General features: G+C 32.3%; 1 protein-coding gene across 3 annotated transcripts in view; it reads right to left on the bottom strand.

The window, feature by feature from the left end:
- Nucleotides 1-15,563, bottom strand: part of LOC130443585 (transcriptional regulator ATRX-like) — a 108,035-nt gene that overhangs the window by 13,786 nt on the left and 78,686 nt on the right. For all 3 annotated transcript variants that reach the window (XM_056778331.1, XM_056778330.1, XM_056778332.1), the window contains one exon: nt 7,447-7,768. In XM_056778331.1, the coding sequence (XP_056634309.1) occupies nt 7,447-7,768 (322 nt within the window). The remainder of the gene's footprint in view (nt 1-7,446; nt 7,769-15,563) is intronic.

The following is a 15,563-nucleotide window of genomic DNA, read 5'->3' as shown; positions in this document are numbered from 1 at the left end:
GTTACTCCTTTCAATAATGAAGATGGTACGGAACTAGTTCTTTCACTCGTTGCTTTTCCTTTTCTAATACTGGACGGATAATGGAATTATATTTGCCTTTGATATCATTTGGAAAAATTCTAATTGGAAGATGAGGGTTATTTTCACGACGATTTGCACTTGTCTGTTCAATAATATTCACGTAATTCATGACATCATCGTTTTTGAAAGATAAAGTGATTTTTTGAACAATAGCTATATAAACCAGGTGTCCCAGGATAGGTAACCCCCTTAATACTGATGTTAGGACTAGCAACCTCCCTTCCATTTTGTTTTATAAGTTTGAAAGTAATTTCTGAATCACCAACATAAAATTTTTCCTCCGTTGGGTTGTGAAAAATACTCTAAGCGTGATCGTAAACACCATCAGTATCTCTTATTATCCCTTCAATATACTCCCTAGGAAGCGGTGACGCATATTAATCAAAATACTCTTGAAGCACTTTCGGATCAATAATGGTTTGTTGAAAATCACTAATTGTATCATCTATGTATTCATCCACTCTAGTACGATCCGGTAAATCACCGTCATCATTTCTAGTTTCATATGCTAGTCTATAAAACAGTATAGTTGATTGTCTATAGGTCGAGCCTGTTGATGTAAACCCATCTGGCTGTTTAGGAGATTGCGGTGGTTCTGATTTAACACGTTCCTGCTTAATAGGCCTTTCTATTGTCGTGAGTAACTGTTTAAGGAGTTCAGTTATTGGTTGATAAATTTTTTCTAGTTGTGTTTGTGACTGGGCAATATCGTTTCTAAGACTTTTGTATTTCTTTCTAAGAGCCTGCCTAGATTTAACTAACTGTGCAGTTAATTAATTATTCATTGTGACTGATGGATTTGGAACATCTCTTCGTTATATATACAGGGTGATTCATTAAGAATGTCCAATCTCCGAACTGTAGATTCTAGACCTCAAAATATGATGAATCTGCTCAGCATGCCTTAGGCAAAGATTGCTAGTTTCCGAGGTTTAAATTTAAATTTTGATTTTCGCAATAATTTTTTGTTTTCACAATTTCTCTTTGAAAATTGGCAATTTCACGTTTTTTGGCATGAGGAATCATAATTTGTACTCTAATTTCACACTGCTAATAGAGGGCGCTAGTTACACTTGTTTGTGTTAATTAAATAAAAGTAAACTTTTTTTGGGCTAAACTTACAACTAAAATAATAAAAAATATTAAAAAGCGTTAAATTCTACAAAAAAAAAGTTACTCTTCTTTGAATCGTGGAACACAATCGGTTATCGAGTTATTTGCTTCTAAAAAGTTCAATAAATTTCAATTTTTTCATAAAAAATTTTATTATTCCTTAGATATGTAAGAATAACAAATTTGTAAATAAAAATAAAAAACTTCAAAGCAAATGCTCAAAATGTCCACCAATTACTTCAATACACTTTATGATCCGCTTTCGTAAAGATCTCTTAATGTCAAAAAAACCTTTTATTTTTAATTACATCCGCGGCTTCTTCTATTTTCCGTCGCAGTTGTGGAAGAGAAGTAATTTTTTCTTTGTAAACTAATGCCTTCATTTGCGACCAAATTGAAAAATCCAAAGGATTTAAATCAGGGCCTCTTGGTGGCCAAGCAAATTCACTTTCACGACCGATTCATCTATGCGGAAACTGTTCGTTAAGTATTGACGAACTTGTAAAGAATAATGTGGTGGTGCTCCGTCGTGCAAAAACCACAAATTTTAAAGCTTAAAGCGAGAGGTATAACCTCTAGTAATTCGTGTAAATGTTCTTGAAGAAAATCTAAATAAAGAGGTCTATTTAAATTGGTTGGCAGTTCAAAAGGACCTTTTAAATACCCACATATTACACCACACCAAATGTTAACCTTAAACTCGTGCTGAAAATGTGTTTCCTTAATGGCATGAATATTCCTCGTCTGGTAAATGTTGCCTCATCAGTAAAAAGAATTGTATCCAGAAAATCTGGGTTAACATTTTGTTTATCTTGCAAAAAGTGGGCAAATTGTAGACGCTTAGGTAAATCTTGAGGTAATAAATTCTGAACAAGAGTGTAATGATATGGATGCAATTTTTCCCTCTTTAGTATTCTAAAAATAGACGATTGGCTTATACCTGTTTGCAGACTTAATCGGCGAGTATTGATATCGGGATTCTCCGTAACACAAATTAAAAGTTCACCTTCTTCATCGGCAGTGATTTTTTTGTAACACCGTGCTCAGTTTTAGAGCGTAAAGACCCCGTTTCACCTAAGCGGTTGTAATGATTTCGGTACAGTTTGTAATTGGGTTGCCTTCGATTTGGGTATAATTGTGAATATCTTCGAGCCACAGCTGGACCACTATATGTAATTTGACTGAGCAAACACAAAAATCATATCGCGCATCTCATTATTGGTAAAATCGTTATGCCTAGGCATTATTTGATAAATAACTATTACACTTGTTATTTACTAAATTGTAAATAAATGGTATACTAATGTATTACTTATACTTATTATCCAATTTTTGCTTCTACACAAACTGTCTAAAAGTGACACAAGCCTACTTAAAAAAACGAAAAATTATACTCTACACAAACTGTCTTAATAGCGTCACAAGCCTACTTGAAACGAAAACGAAAAATTAAACCACGGCTTAATTAACGAATGTGATTTTGATATTAAGAGATCTTTACGAAAGCGGATCATAAAGTGTATTGAAGTAAATGGTGGGCATTTTGAGCATTTGCTTTGAAGTTTTTCATTTTTGTTTATAAATTTGTTATTGTTACATATTTAAGTAATAATAAAATTTTTATTTACATGAATCAAAGAGGAGTAACTTTTTTTGTAGAATTTAACGCTTTTTAATATTTTTTTATTATTTTAGTTGTAAGTTTAGCTCAAAAAAAGTTTACTTTCATTTAATCAACACAAACAAGTGTAACTAGCGCCCTCTATTAACAATGTTAAATTAAAGTGCAAATTATGATTCCTCAAGCCAAAAAACGTAAAATTGCCAATGTTCAAAGAGAAATTGTGAAAACATAAAAAATTATTACGAAAATCAAAATTTAAATTTAAACTTTGAACGTATTTCGGAAACTAGCAATATTTGCATAAGGCATGTTGAGCAGAATCATCATGTTTTGAGGTCTAGAATCTACAGTTCAGAGATTGGACATTCTTAATGAAGTACCCTGTATATTCATGAAATAACTACCGAAGATAGGAGGTAGTCTTTATCCATCTTAAGAAACCCATATTGATTGTGCCAACAATGAGAACACATATTTTTGAAATTTTGAGAGGACATTCACATGGTCATCATATATGTGCTTGAGGTTCGTTAAATCTTGTTTGAATATGATTAAAAAGTGTGCATTGTCCCTAATTAATTGTTTAGGGATTGCTGAATATGTTTGACATAGATAAAATCAATTTGTAGATCTATGGCGACCAAAACAAAAGTAGTTTTGAATTATTTTTTGATCGCATGTAGCCACATCATCAAAAATGATTAGTGAGTTATTCTTAATATCTTCCGGATGAATTACGTCTTGTGAAACATTAAATTCTTCATAACCAATTTCTTTCATGGGTTTGATGAGATTCCACAAGTAAGTATACATTGGTTGATGTAGGCTCTTAGAATACACGTAGATATTTTCAAATCTCAATATGTTGGGGTTATTAATTAATGACAGCATCGCATTCGTTTTACCATATCTGCTAGGTCCAATGATTAACACTCGTTTCGAATTACCACCAAATAGTGCACCGTGTTTGCTAATTTTATGTTCACAAGAAAGATCGTGGTTAAGAGATACGGGAATCACAATTGTTACGACCTATCGAAGATACTGGGAGGTACATATGTAAGATAGTGATATATGTATATAAACAGCAGATCTTGGAAGAAGAAACGTATAGTTCGATTACCTAAAAAAGGTAGGTATCTACCGCTTTCGCTACCACTCCTTGCATTTTTTCGAGCAGTTGATACAGGTGCCGTGTCTATAGTGTCAGCCATCAATAAATCCAAATCTAATCGACTTGAAGATAAAAAACGTCATGATCAGGCGATTAAGGACAAAGGAAAGGGACTATATTTAAGACCATACAAAGGATACGGTATACAACCAAAAAACTGCCCAATCGGGCGTTACATGACAAAATTTGCGATAATATGTTGGACTATTAAAATATCCACATTTTAAGGGAGTATTTATTACCTAAAAAAATCAACAGAATATGAATTGAAAGATATAGAGAATGTCTTGACAATCACATGAAAAGCATAAAGATAGATGCATATATTGAAATAACACCGGATATAAATACTTCAAAAGTTTTTGTGCAGAGCAATTACTTCATATCATTTCAATCAGACAACACCATAGGTTCTTTGCTTGGTTTCTCAAAAGTTACTCTTAAACCAAATGTGAGACATATTTCAGACCGACTGGCGAATATTTTCAAAGTGAACACGATAGGCATTGATTGCAACATATTTGAACGGAAATCATGAGCATATAATTCACCAATTTTTTCCAACAGTGCGCCTAACTGTTATAAAATAATCGAGTCAACGCAAAATATCTTGTATTACCCTGTCAGTGTTAAGACGATCAACAACGTCAAAGTAAAAATCATTGACCAATTCGGAAATCTCATTAATTTTCAAGGTGGAGAAATTGCTGTTACTTTACACACCAGGAAAGTATGGTCTTAAAATTTAATGATTCACATTGCACTAAAAACTATGAAGGACTCTCCATTTCTGGTAGGGGCATCGGTTTGATGAAAGCAAAGACACTACTCATATCCAAAAATAAACAATTTTTGCAATCTCTTGGAATCAAAGTACTAATATAATAGAGATCCTACATGTTACTGATGAGCCCTTCAATGATACCACTATTGAGCTGGATGCATATACACTACCCTCAAACAGATATTTATACATTGAAGGAAAGCTGCACACTTCTACAGGCACTATCCAACTAAATTAAAGTTTATCAACAACGTTATCGCATTCTTATTTCGTGAGCTTAGATATGAGTGAACGGTGTCGTAATAGATTCTGTACCTGATGAAGGGCTTGTTTCGACAATAAAAAATTACCTGTCTCTGAGTGAAAATGAGATTATTCTCATGCAAAACGCAGGATGGTTCCCAAAAATGAAGAGTGAAATGGTGTTGGTTGACGCAAATCGAAATTTCAATGTTTGTATACCATTACGATTTTTATGTTTTTTTTTTTGGAGATTTTAAAAAAATTATCATGAATATGAAACAGGATCTGATATTAATTCGTGCAAGTGATGATACTGATGTATAAGCCAACAACTACGTCTGAAAAAGATAATACAAAGTAATGAAGATTTGTCGATCAAATTTCGCTCCTGGCAAATTGTGGAATATTCTTCATTAAATCATTATACAAGGCATACTTGGGCTGTTAAAACGAGTACGAAAATTGAAACTCCAAGGCATGTTATCGTAGCCTTTCAAAACAAAAGAAGAGGAGAAATTGAAAAAGATATGAGTAAATTTGATCATTGTAAACTGATACTTTGGTACACATTGATTGTTCAAGACAAAAAGAAGTTATCCAATCTGGTAGCATTGTTTTGAGAATAGAATTTGAGACTGATGAAGCAACATAGAGTGACGTTTCAGCTTACTGTCTTATATTACATGAAAAAGGATTTTCCTATAACCCTCTCTCGAAGACTTTAAGACAGTATTAAAGCGCATTTTCAGACTGTATAAATCATTGCAACTAACTAAATTGTCATCGATTGGCAACTCAAACAAGATCGCGCAACACCTCTACATCAATTTCGTAATATGCATCTAATGCGGATATGGTTAAAGGACGGGAAACAACACCTATTTGTGAATTGAGACTCCAAGCCAAAATATATTTATAATAAAAACAATGTTTGTGTTTGTGCACTATCAAATGTATTATTTTTATATGATGCTTTTATAATGAAATAAAAAAAAAATTTTCAATATTTTATTGTTTCATTTCGTCAGGTATGTATAAAAGGCAGACAGGATGGCAACTCCCTCGTTTATGATTCTTTTAATACAGCATCTGCACGACGCTAGAACAGTATTTGTGTGTTTTGATCGCAATATCAGTTGGCCTGGACCGTAGCCCTTATTATTAGATACAAGAAAATGATTTTTGGAACGCTTGGTACTGAGCTGCGTCAAATGTTTTAAGGCTAGACCGACAATCATATTCCCCCAAATGGCAAGTTAACCTATAGAGCACATTTAAGCAGTTAGTTTAGTACAGTAGTAAATTTCGTCGTACCGTTCTATAAAAAGGATAGAATAACTAGCAAAAAAATAGTGAAAAGTTTGTATGTATAATTGCTTGATAATTCAAACAGTATACCTAGAATCGTGTGGAAATATGTGTACCAATTGTTTTTTGAATACATTAAATAAAACGTTTTATTTCTAGGCATGGAAATTGCTACACAATCTTATCCGGAGCTAATAATGAACTAAAGAAAATTTCAGATTTGTTGACTGGAAATGTCAAACAAACTTAAGCTTAACATTATTTAACTCGAAATTCAATTAAGTGAAGCTTGATATCTGTGAACTCTTCTCATTTTGGAGGTTGTAGAAGGCAGCTATCAAACTTGCCAAATATCACATTAAAAGAATCATTGATAGAGCGCATCTTATATTTGAAGATTAAATTACTATATTTGTATAAATTCAGCAGATAATTCAAGATTTTTGGGAATCAGAATATCTGCTCATGCTATAAGCTAGAACAAAATGGAAGTTGATATCTCTAGAATGAGAAAAGTGATAAAAATGTTTACATTCCAACAGAAAAGGCAAACGATGGAGGTAATATATTTTATATCGTTTTAATTTGATTTTTACATCATATGGTTTTCATACAGAACCTGCCGTCTATGGTTTATGTTTTGATAGCCAAGTCTCCGTTTAATGGGATTGAAGATTTTTGTAGATACTGTATCGTTTCATATTTGTGTAAAAAAGTTATTTTTCGATATAAAATAGTTCTAAACAGAATTATATCGAAGTAAAATGAAGAAACAGTCAAGAACTTTAAATACTTAGTGAAAAAGGAAGCAAATAGAAAAACAACAAAAAAAAAATAAATGAAATTGTGCAGAAATTAATGCTTTCTAAGGAGAAAATAAATGAAGCAATAGGAGACATAATCGGGATTGAGATAGAGGTGACTTAAAGATAAAACTAATAGAACAGCTGCATCCAACTATTTTGATTGTTTTGAAGTTTAATTGTAATGTACTAAAAGCCTTCCTAAAATCTCATGAAGGAAAAAAGTTAACGCAGCTGTATAAATTATTAATTCCATTTCATCTTTGATTTTTGTGATTTTTTTGCATAAGTAACACTAGATTTTTCATTTGCTTACTTGGAATATCCTTATTCTTAAATTCTTCCCAGGCAGCTGCCATTTCTTGTTCTGTCAATTTGTCTTCTGGTCGATCAGCTAAAAGAGTTTTGTGTTCATGGTATTTAAATATAAAAGGCAATTTTAATATAAGCTTAGCGAGCATTTCATCTTCAGGAACGTTAGGTGTAGGTCTTTCATTATCAGCTGTAGGGTGACATGAGTAAATTTCTTGAAGGTCCACACTCTTGTAATGTCTAGTTATCTGATGTTTATCTACAACTCTATGGGCTACAGCTAATTTTGTTACTGAACGTTGATAAACTTTTTCTTCCATTGTATCCTGAAATAATGATGAACCAATTCAATATAAATAAATATGAATAATTTATTTTACAGAGCATTAATAATCCTAGTGATATCTTATTAGTTTGTATTTTCAAATTTCTTTGAACCACACAATATTAAACTAATTCTTTGTTATCAATAAAAATTAATATGTGAAAATACCAAAATTTGAATTATTTTAAATTTAAAAATTTGCTACTTAGTCTTAAATAAAGTAGGAATGGTAGGGGTCTTCCATCACATATTTTCAACATATTTTCAACATACTATTTTTCTCTATCCAAAGAAACCAAACATAACAACATAAAATCGATTATCTTTTTCACAAAATCAATTAAAAGACATACGTAATTGGTTTTTTAAATTGACAAGAATAATCGTAAAAATACAATATAATTGACGTAAAGTAAATAATTGACCATACTAAAAATTTGATGTGAGTATATTAACCAACAGTTATTTCCCGAAACAGGTTAATTCAAGAGTACAGGAGTTTTTTATGGATTTGATTGAATATTTTGAGATAGAAAAAAATCAGCAGCGGACCTTTTCAACCCCTTTTATATGTTGAGCAGATATTACTCTAAAGTTAACATCGATTTAAGAGCATTTCTAGTTTTATTATATATTTCAGAAAGTGGAAACTAAGCTGAAAATATCTGTAAAAATGGTTAAAAAAAGGGAGAACAATAATGCAACTTTCCCAACACCACTCATTCGGACACCTTGTATAAAACTAAAAACAGAGTATTTACCCATGGGAACAAAATTGGCAGCACAGAATACCTTACATAACATGCATAAACAAAGTAAGTAAATCAACATATGAAATCATAATACAATAACGTTTCATGTTTCATAAAGATTCAAAAATTCTTGAAAAATCTAATACACGAAAAAGAGAATTTTTGGAAATGGTTCACTTTCATAAGAACGAAAAAGCAATAAATGATTTAAGTAAAATTTATAGCTCTATTTTGTAAATTCTAATAAAACTAGAAATAATTGACCACTGCTATATATGTGAAATATAAGGACCAAGGAAAAATTCATTTTTCTTATTAAAACAAAGTTCTCGTTTGATTTTATTATTTTGATATTCATGATGAGGGTATCATATTTTGATAAAGATAAAAGACTGGCAAACACTTCTTTACAATTCGTCCATCCGTCCGTCGAATTGGGCTATAACGGATATCTGAACCACTAAATATTTCATACGAATGCTTTCATCATATAGTTCATGTCAATTTGCACATGAGAAAAATTGTTGCAAAATGTATCCTCAAATGTTTGAATGTTGACCAAAAGCGTGCAAGAGTAGAAGCATCGGGTTCAATTTGTGCTCGATTTGAAAACGATGTAGACTTCTTAAACCGAATTGTTACTATGGATGAGACTTGGGTACATTTCTACGATCCAGAAACAAAGCAACTATCGATGGAATGGCGACACTCTGGTTCTCCAAGACCTAAGAAGTTTCGTGACCAAACATCTGCTGGAAATAGATTTTTGGATAAGGATAGAACAATAACTGGAGATTACTATTCCACATTACTGACCACTCTTCGGAAAAAAACTAAAGATAAAATCTCATGTTGCCAAGCAAAAAATTCTTGATTTAGGGTTTGAATTACTGAACATCTCCCTTATTCGCCAGATTTGGCTCCGTCCGACTATCATCTCTTTCCTCGACTGAAAAAACGTTTAAAAGGTCGTAAATTTACTTCCATATATATATATATATATATATATATATATATATAGTGCTTTTCAGATAAAAGTATCCACCTTTAATAACTTTTGTAATACTGGTATTTAGAAAAAATCCAAAAACACGTCAATTTATGTTGGAAGGGGCAAGCATTATGGCTTATTTAAACTTTTCATATTTGTAGGTTCAAGTGGTTAGTTTATGAGATAAACAATTTTTCTTTTAAGAGCACAAATTTTACTTATTATTTACTTTCACCTTATTTGCCTGTACTAAAATGGGTTGTACAACAGTTCAAACTCTTTAATCTTTTTAACTGTGCTATTTATTATGAAGTTACAATAAGTGTTCAAAATGAGTACCGTTCACTTCCATACAATGGTATAATCTATTTTGAAATGCCTCTCTGACATTGCTTAATACGGCTGGATTTAATTGTCGACATTCATTTTCTATCCTCTCTCGTAAATCATCCAGAGATTCTGGTTGGGTAGCATAAACTTTTGTTTTTAAATACCCCCATAAAAAGAAGTCTAGGGGTGTTAAATCCGGTGACCTAGGTGGCTACTCCATCATCTGCCCCCTTCTACCTATCCAACGAGCGGGGAATGTTTCGTTTAAAAATTGTCGGACAGGCATAGCATAGTGTGGGGGAGCTCCGTCTTGTTGAAATATCAGGAAATCTTCGGAAAGGTTATCATCATTTTCTATTATTGTTGTAATACGTGGGTCAACCCCTTCCCTGAGTAACTCAAGATATGATTCACCATTTAAATTTCCGTTGATGAAGAAAGGTCCGACAATGTGGTCACCTAGGATACCACACCAAACGTTTAACTTTTGGGGATGTTGTGTATGGAATTCACGCATAATATGTGGATCACTTTCAGCCCAATATCTACAATTATGCCTACTTACTAAGCCATTTAATGACCATGAGCATTCATCAGAAAAGCAAATATTGTTTAACAATTGTGGATTGTTATTGATAATTTGCGTCATTGATTCGCAAAACTCTAGACGACGATCAAAATCATCTTCATTAAACTCGTGCACCAACTTAACTTTGTATGGGTGGTACTTGAATTTATGTAGAACTCGGAAAACTGTAGAAGATGAAACACCGATCGCTCTACTTATTGTTGACAACGATTGGGGTTGTTGAGCCTCTGTCAAACTTTAATAAAAAGTAGAGTTTTTTGTTGTTTGGATTTTTTAAGTAGAATAAATAGTACAGTTAAAAATATCAAAGAGTTTGAACTGTTGTACAACCCATTTTAGTACAGGCAAATAAGGTGAAAGTAAATAATAAGTAAAATTTGTGCTCTTAAAAGAAAAATTGTTTATCTCATAAACTAACCACTTTAACCTACAAGTATTATACATTTTTGAAATCAGCTCAAAGAGGAGTATCCAAATTTTACATAAAAAATATGAAAAGTAATTTAAAAAAATAAAGGGGATGCTGCTAGGGGTGAGGGGGTGGCTTTTCCAGTAAGTTTAAATAAGCCATAATGCTTGCCCCTTCCAACATAAATTGACGTGTTTTTGGATTTTTTCTAAATACCAGTATTACAAAAGTTATTAAAGGTGGATACTTTTATCTGAAAAGCACTGTATATATATATATATATATATATATATATATATATATATATATATATATATATAATTTCTTCAATTTCTTATTTCTTAGACCTTTTGATATATTAATGCATGTAAATGTTCATGATTTTAGGTTTCTTCTGTTTTAAAACTAGCCTTTTTAATAATTTTTGAAAGAAAAATAATATTTGACGTTTCGACTTTATAAAAATATTTTGAAAAAAAAAATCAAAAGTGACTTGTTGAATATAATAGTGGCGTAGTCAGTAGGAACACATTTAGAACAAGGATTGCATAGCTAAGTGTGGTGGTTCTTAAATCTTCAAGGAATATTCAAGTACCAGCTTTATTTCCATTCGAAGCTGACGGTACCAGGAACACGCAAATTGCTAACCAGGTGTAGCAAAGCTCACGTACAACGATTTCAGATGCCAAGGAAGGAATGAAAATATTACCCTAAGAATCATTTCGTTTCATTTTATTTAAAAATTTCTTTTATCATTATTGATTTATATTTTGAATCTATTCATTTGAATTATAAATACAATGCCTGAAACACGTACCGGAGCGAATTCGAAACGATCCTCCAACCACAGAAAGAGCTCCAGTTGCTCAAGACAATCAGGCAACAAATTTTGAATCTTACAGATTATCTGAAATAGTACAATAGTACAGTAACCTTAGATGATAAGGACCCGTTGCCAAATATTGGAGATCTATAGGATCAGCTCGGAAATTGTCATTATTTTACAACACTAGATCTCGCATCCGGATTTTATCAGATTCAAATAACGCCTGATGATAAAGATATACCAAAGACCACTTTTACCGTCAAAAACGGACATTTCGAATTTCTTAGAATGCCGTCTTATCTAAAAAATACCTCTTCGACATTCTAGAGGGTAATGGATACTGGAATTCAAAATGAAAGATGCCTCGTCTACATGGACGACATTATTGTTTATTCCCCGACTATACAGGAGCATATTTCTAACTTAACAGATGTATTTAAGAGACTTCAAAAAGTCAACCTCACACTTCAGCCTGAATTACAGAAAATGGGGTTAAGACATTTCCAGCTAAAATTGAATGTGTAAAGAAAATCCCTCAACCCACAAACTAAAAAGAAATTAAATCCTTTTTGAGGCTACTATCGGGTTTATAGTAGTTTTAACTACTCCCTACCTACCAACCCAAACTTTGAAGAACCTTTCCTTTTAGCTACAGATGTTAGCGCATTTGGAATCGGCGCAGTTTTATCGCAAGGCCCAATAGGAAAAGATTTACCTATAGCTTATTCGTCTAGGACACTGTGCAAACCCGAAGCAAAATACTCTACGATAGAAGAGAACTTTTAGCAATTGTATAGGCAGTGAAACACTTAGACCTTATTTATATAGAGGAAAATTTACTCTAATAACTGATCATCGTCAGTTAACTGGCTATTTTCAATAAAAGATCCTGGTAGTCGTCTTGCATGATGGCGCCTCAAATTAGAAGAATATGATTACCAAATCCTATTCAAATCTAGCAAATTAATAAAAATGCAGATGCTTTTTCTCAAATAAAAAACAAACACGTAAAAGATTTCCATTCTTTCTTCCAAAACTAGGAAATTCCAAATGTTTACCTTACTCAATCTACCTCTCATGAAATTGCAGGGTTATCCGAACAAACAGACGAAGGTAAAACAGAAGTCGACTGGGAAGTCATCGAAACAGAATTCTCTCTTTTGATAAGCTATACAAAACAAAATCATTAAACGATTATTCCAAAATCGAATATTCTAATAACCAAATACTAGACAAGCAAAATAAAAACATTTCAACTATTTTTCAAGAAAATAAGATTTTCAGAAAGCCCTGAGTTTTCTTACGCAACAGTAAACGAATTTAGCAGTAAAACCGTCAAAAATAGAAAATACCTCCTTATTCTTATACCATATGAAACAACTAGTGATTGTGAACACTTATTTGCAGCAATTTATAGAAACCGAGGTTTGTTTAAACCCTCAGAAAAATATTCAGTTGAAGATAAGAAGTTGAAGATTTCTCAAAATGTTACTAAAGAACCTGATCAACATCAAATACCAACCATTTTAGTTAAATTTTATAACGGTAAAAAAAATCCTCACCACAGAATTAATGAAACTATTAGGCGAATTCGACAAATTGGACCGGGGTCACTCGAGATGTACAAAATTATATTATGTCATGCCACACTTGTCAATAATAAAAAATCTGCCGCAAAAACATGGATAGTCCCCTCCTTATAACCGAAACTTCGAAAACACCTTTCGAACGCATTAATATTGATATAGTACCTCAAAGAAATTATGCCCTTACGATAAAAGACGAACTAACAAAGTTCTCTCAAGCATCCCTCTTAAGGATAAAAGTGCAAAATCAGTTTCAGTGCGATGCCGGTCGCGAAATCAATAACGGGCTAATAGAAGACCTATGTAATACGTTTGATATTGAACTAACATATTCGAGCGTCAGTCATCCACAAAGTAAAGGATCTTTATAAAGATCACACGCTACTTTATTAGAAATGATTCGAATAAATTTAGCAGATCACTCCAACAAACACCCCTTCAGTATTTTACATTTCTCAATTATTACATATAACAATTCCATAAACAAGACACACGTTTTACCCCATTCGAACTTATATTCGGACATGCATCCAGTAGACTACCAGAAACATTGTATAATGAACAAGAACTACTCACCAAATATATTAGAGACATAAATAACTGTAAATCTTATTACTTACTATAAAGTAGCAAAGTAGCAAGGGAGAAAACCTTAATACAAAAAGAAAAGCTAAAACTCGTTTTGACAAACATGTTTCTGAGAACAAACCGAAGTATGAAGTAGGTGACAAAGTTTACGTGAAAGAAACATAACCATATCCTATGATTCTTACAAAAATATATAGCGCGAAACGATAATTATCCTATATTCCAATACATGATATACAAATATGCAAACAACTATCAACCTATCAAAAGATGTGTCGCGAATTTTCGCCTATCCTCTAGACGATAACGTGATGTTCGAGGCTCGTTTGTTAAAACATTATAAGACATTTCCTAAAAATTGTAAAAGTACGGTACAATGTGAACCGGTACACGTTACTGTTATTTTCCCAAACACAAAAACCAAAACATTAACTGCTAATGAAAATTCTATTTTATAGTTATACTTAGGATGTTCTGCTTTTGTTGGCATTACCAAAATAGAGGCTAACAGAAAAACGTCAAACATTTCTCATGTATCTCATTTCAACGTGAACGATCTAGAAACAAAACACAAACTGGACCTATTTCTCACATCAGACCGCACTCCAAAGTCAACTTACACTTAATTAGGATTACATATTCTAGTGCACATGGGTATCTGAAACTCATAGAAAAATGGTAATTTAATGAGGTTCAATCAAAGAGGTTCTGGGTCTTGTCATTTCATGATTTTGCTTACATGGGGTAATAATTTATGCCTACACTCATAGAAAAAATTAGTTATAAAGTGTTACCTCAGCCTATTAGATAATCAAAAAAGAATAATATTCAGCTATACAGATTAGGTAGTTTCAAACTTTTTATTTTTTAGGGTAACATGTTACTCTCAAAGCCATAAATGACGAACTGAAGAATAAGGAATTCTTTCTATTAGTATCGATGTTACTGAAACAAATATATAACAAAGTAGAAGTGTATTTTCAAGACCAGTTATATTTGAAGATGAAACATGGATATATGCCAAAGGAAACAAATTAAGTCCTTGGCAGGACAATAATGTTAAAAGCGTAACTTGGAGGTTACGACAGTAAATGTTTTATTATTGTTCAAAAGGATTCGTAGAAAATACCAGTTAAGTGGTTTCCGCTAAATCATCGTTGTCAAATTACCAAGGTGAAATGAACGGTGAAATGTTGGCAACGTAGATTGCGTCACTGTTAATTCCTAATTTAGAAAAACCGTTATTGTAGTAATGGACATTGTGCCTTATCATAGTATACTCGCAAAAAAGCAACCTTCTAAGTCAGAAACATATTAAATTATCATTTGGATAAAACCCAACAATGTTGAGTTCAATGAAAACCGCTCCACACTCGAACTATTCTTGCGAAAATGAACCGAAAAGAAAATGTATATGTCATTAATGAATTGGTCGGCAATCATGATCATGAAGTCTTACGGCTACCAACCTACTATAGCGAATTTAATGCTATTGAACTATGGGAGATATTTTGCTGCAATTCCACATCTTAGACAAATATTCTGCCATCAACGTTACCCTAGTGTGAATCTACTAACGCTCATAATATAAATCAGTTAATAAAGGGTCATTTGTGAACTACATAAAAATCAGCTCTCCAGTAATAAGCTTGCATGGCTAATCTTAATTTTAGATTTTTAACATATTTACCTAGTATATTTAGATGAATATCGTTGCTGATGTAT

The sequence above is a fragment of the Diorhabda sublineata genome, chromosome 4 (genome assembly GCF_026230105.1).
Source record: "Diorhabda sublineata isolate icDioSubl1.1 chromosome 4, icDioSubl1.1, whole genome shotgun sequence".
In the NCBI taxonomy this organism is placed as follows: domain Eukaryota; kingdom Metazoa; phylum Arthropoda; class Insecta; order Coleoptera; family Chrysomelidae; genus Diorhabda; species Diorhabda sublineata.
The sequence above is the reverse complement of the archived record's forward strand: the minus strand, read 5'-3'. Positions and strand labels throughout refer to the sequence as shown.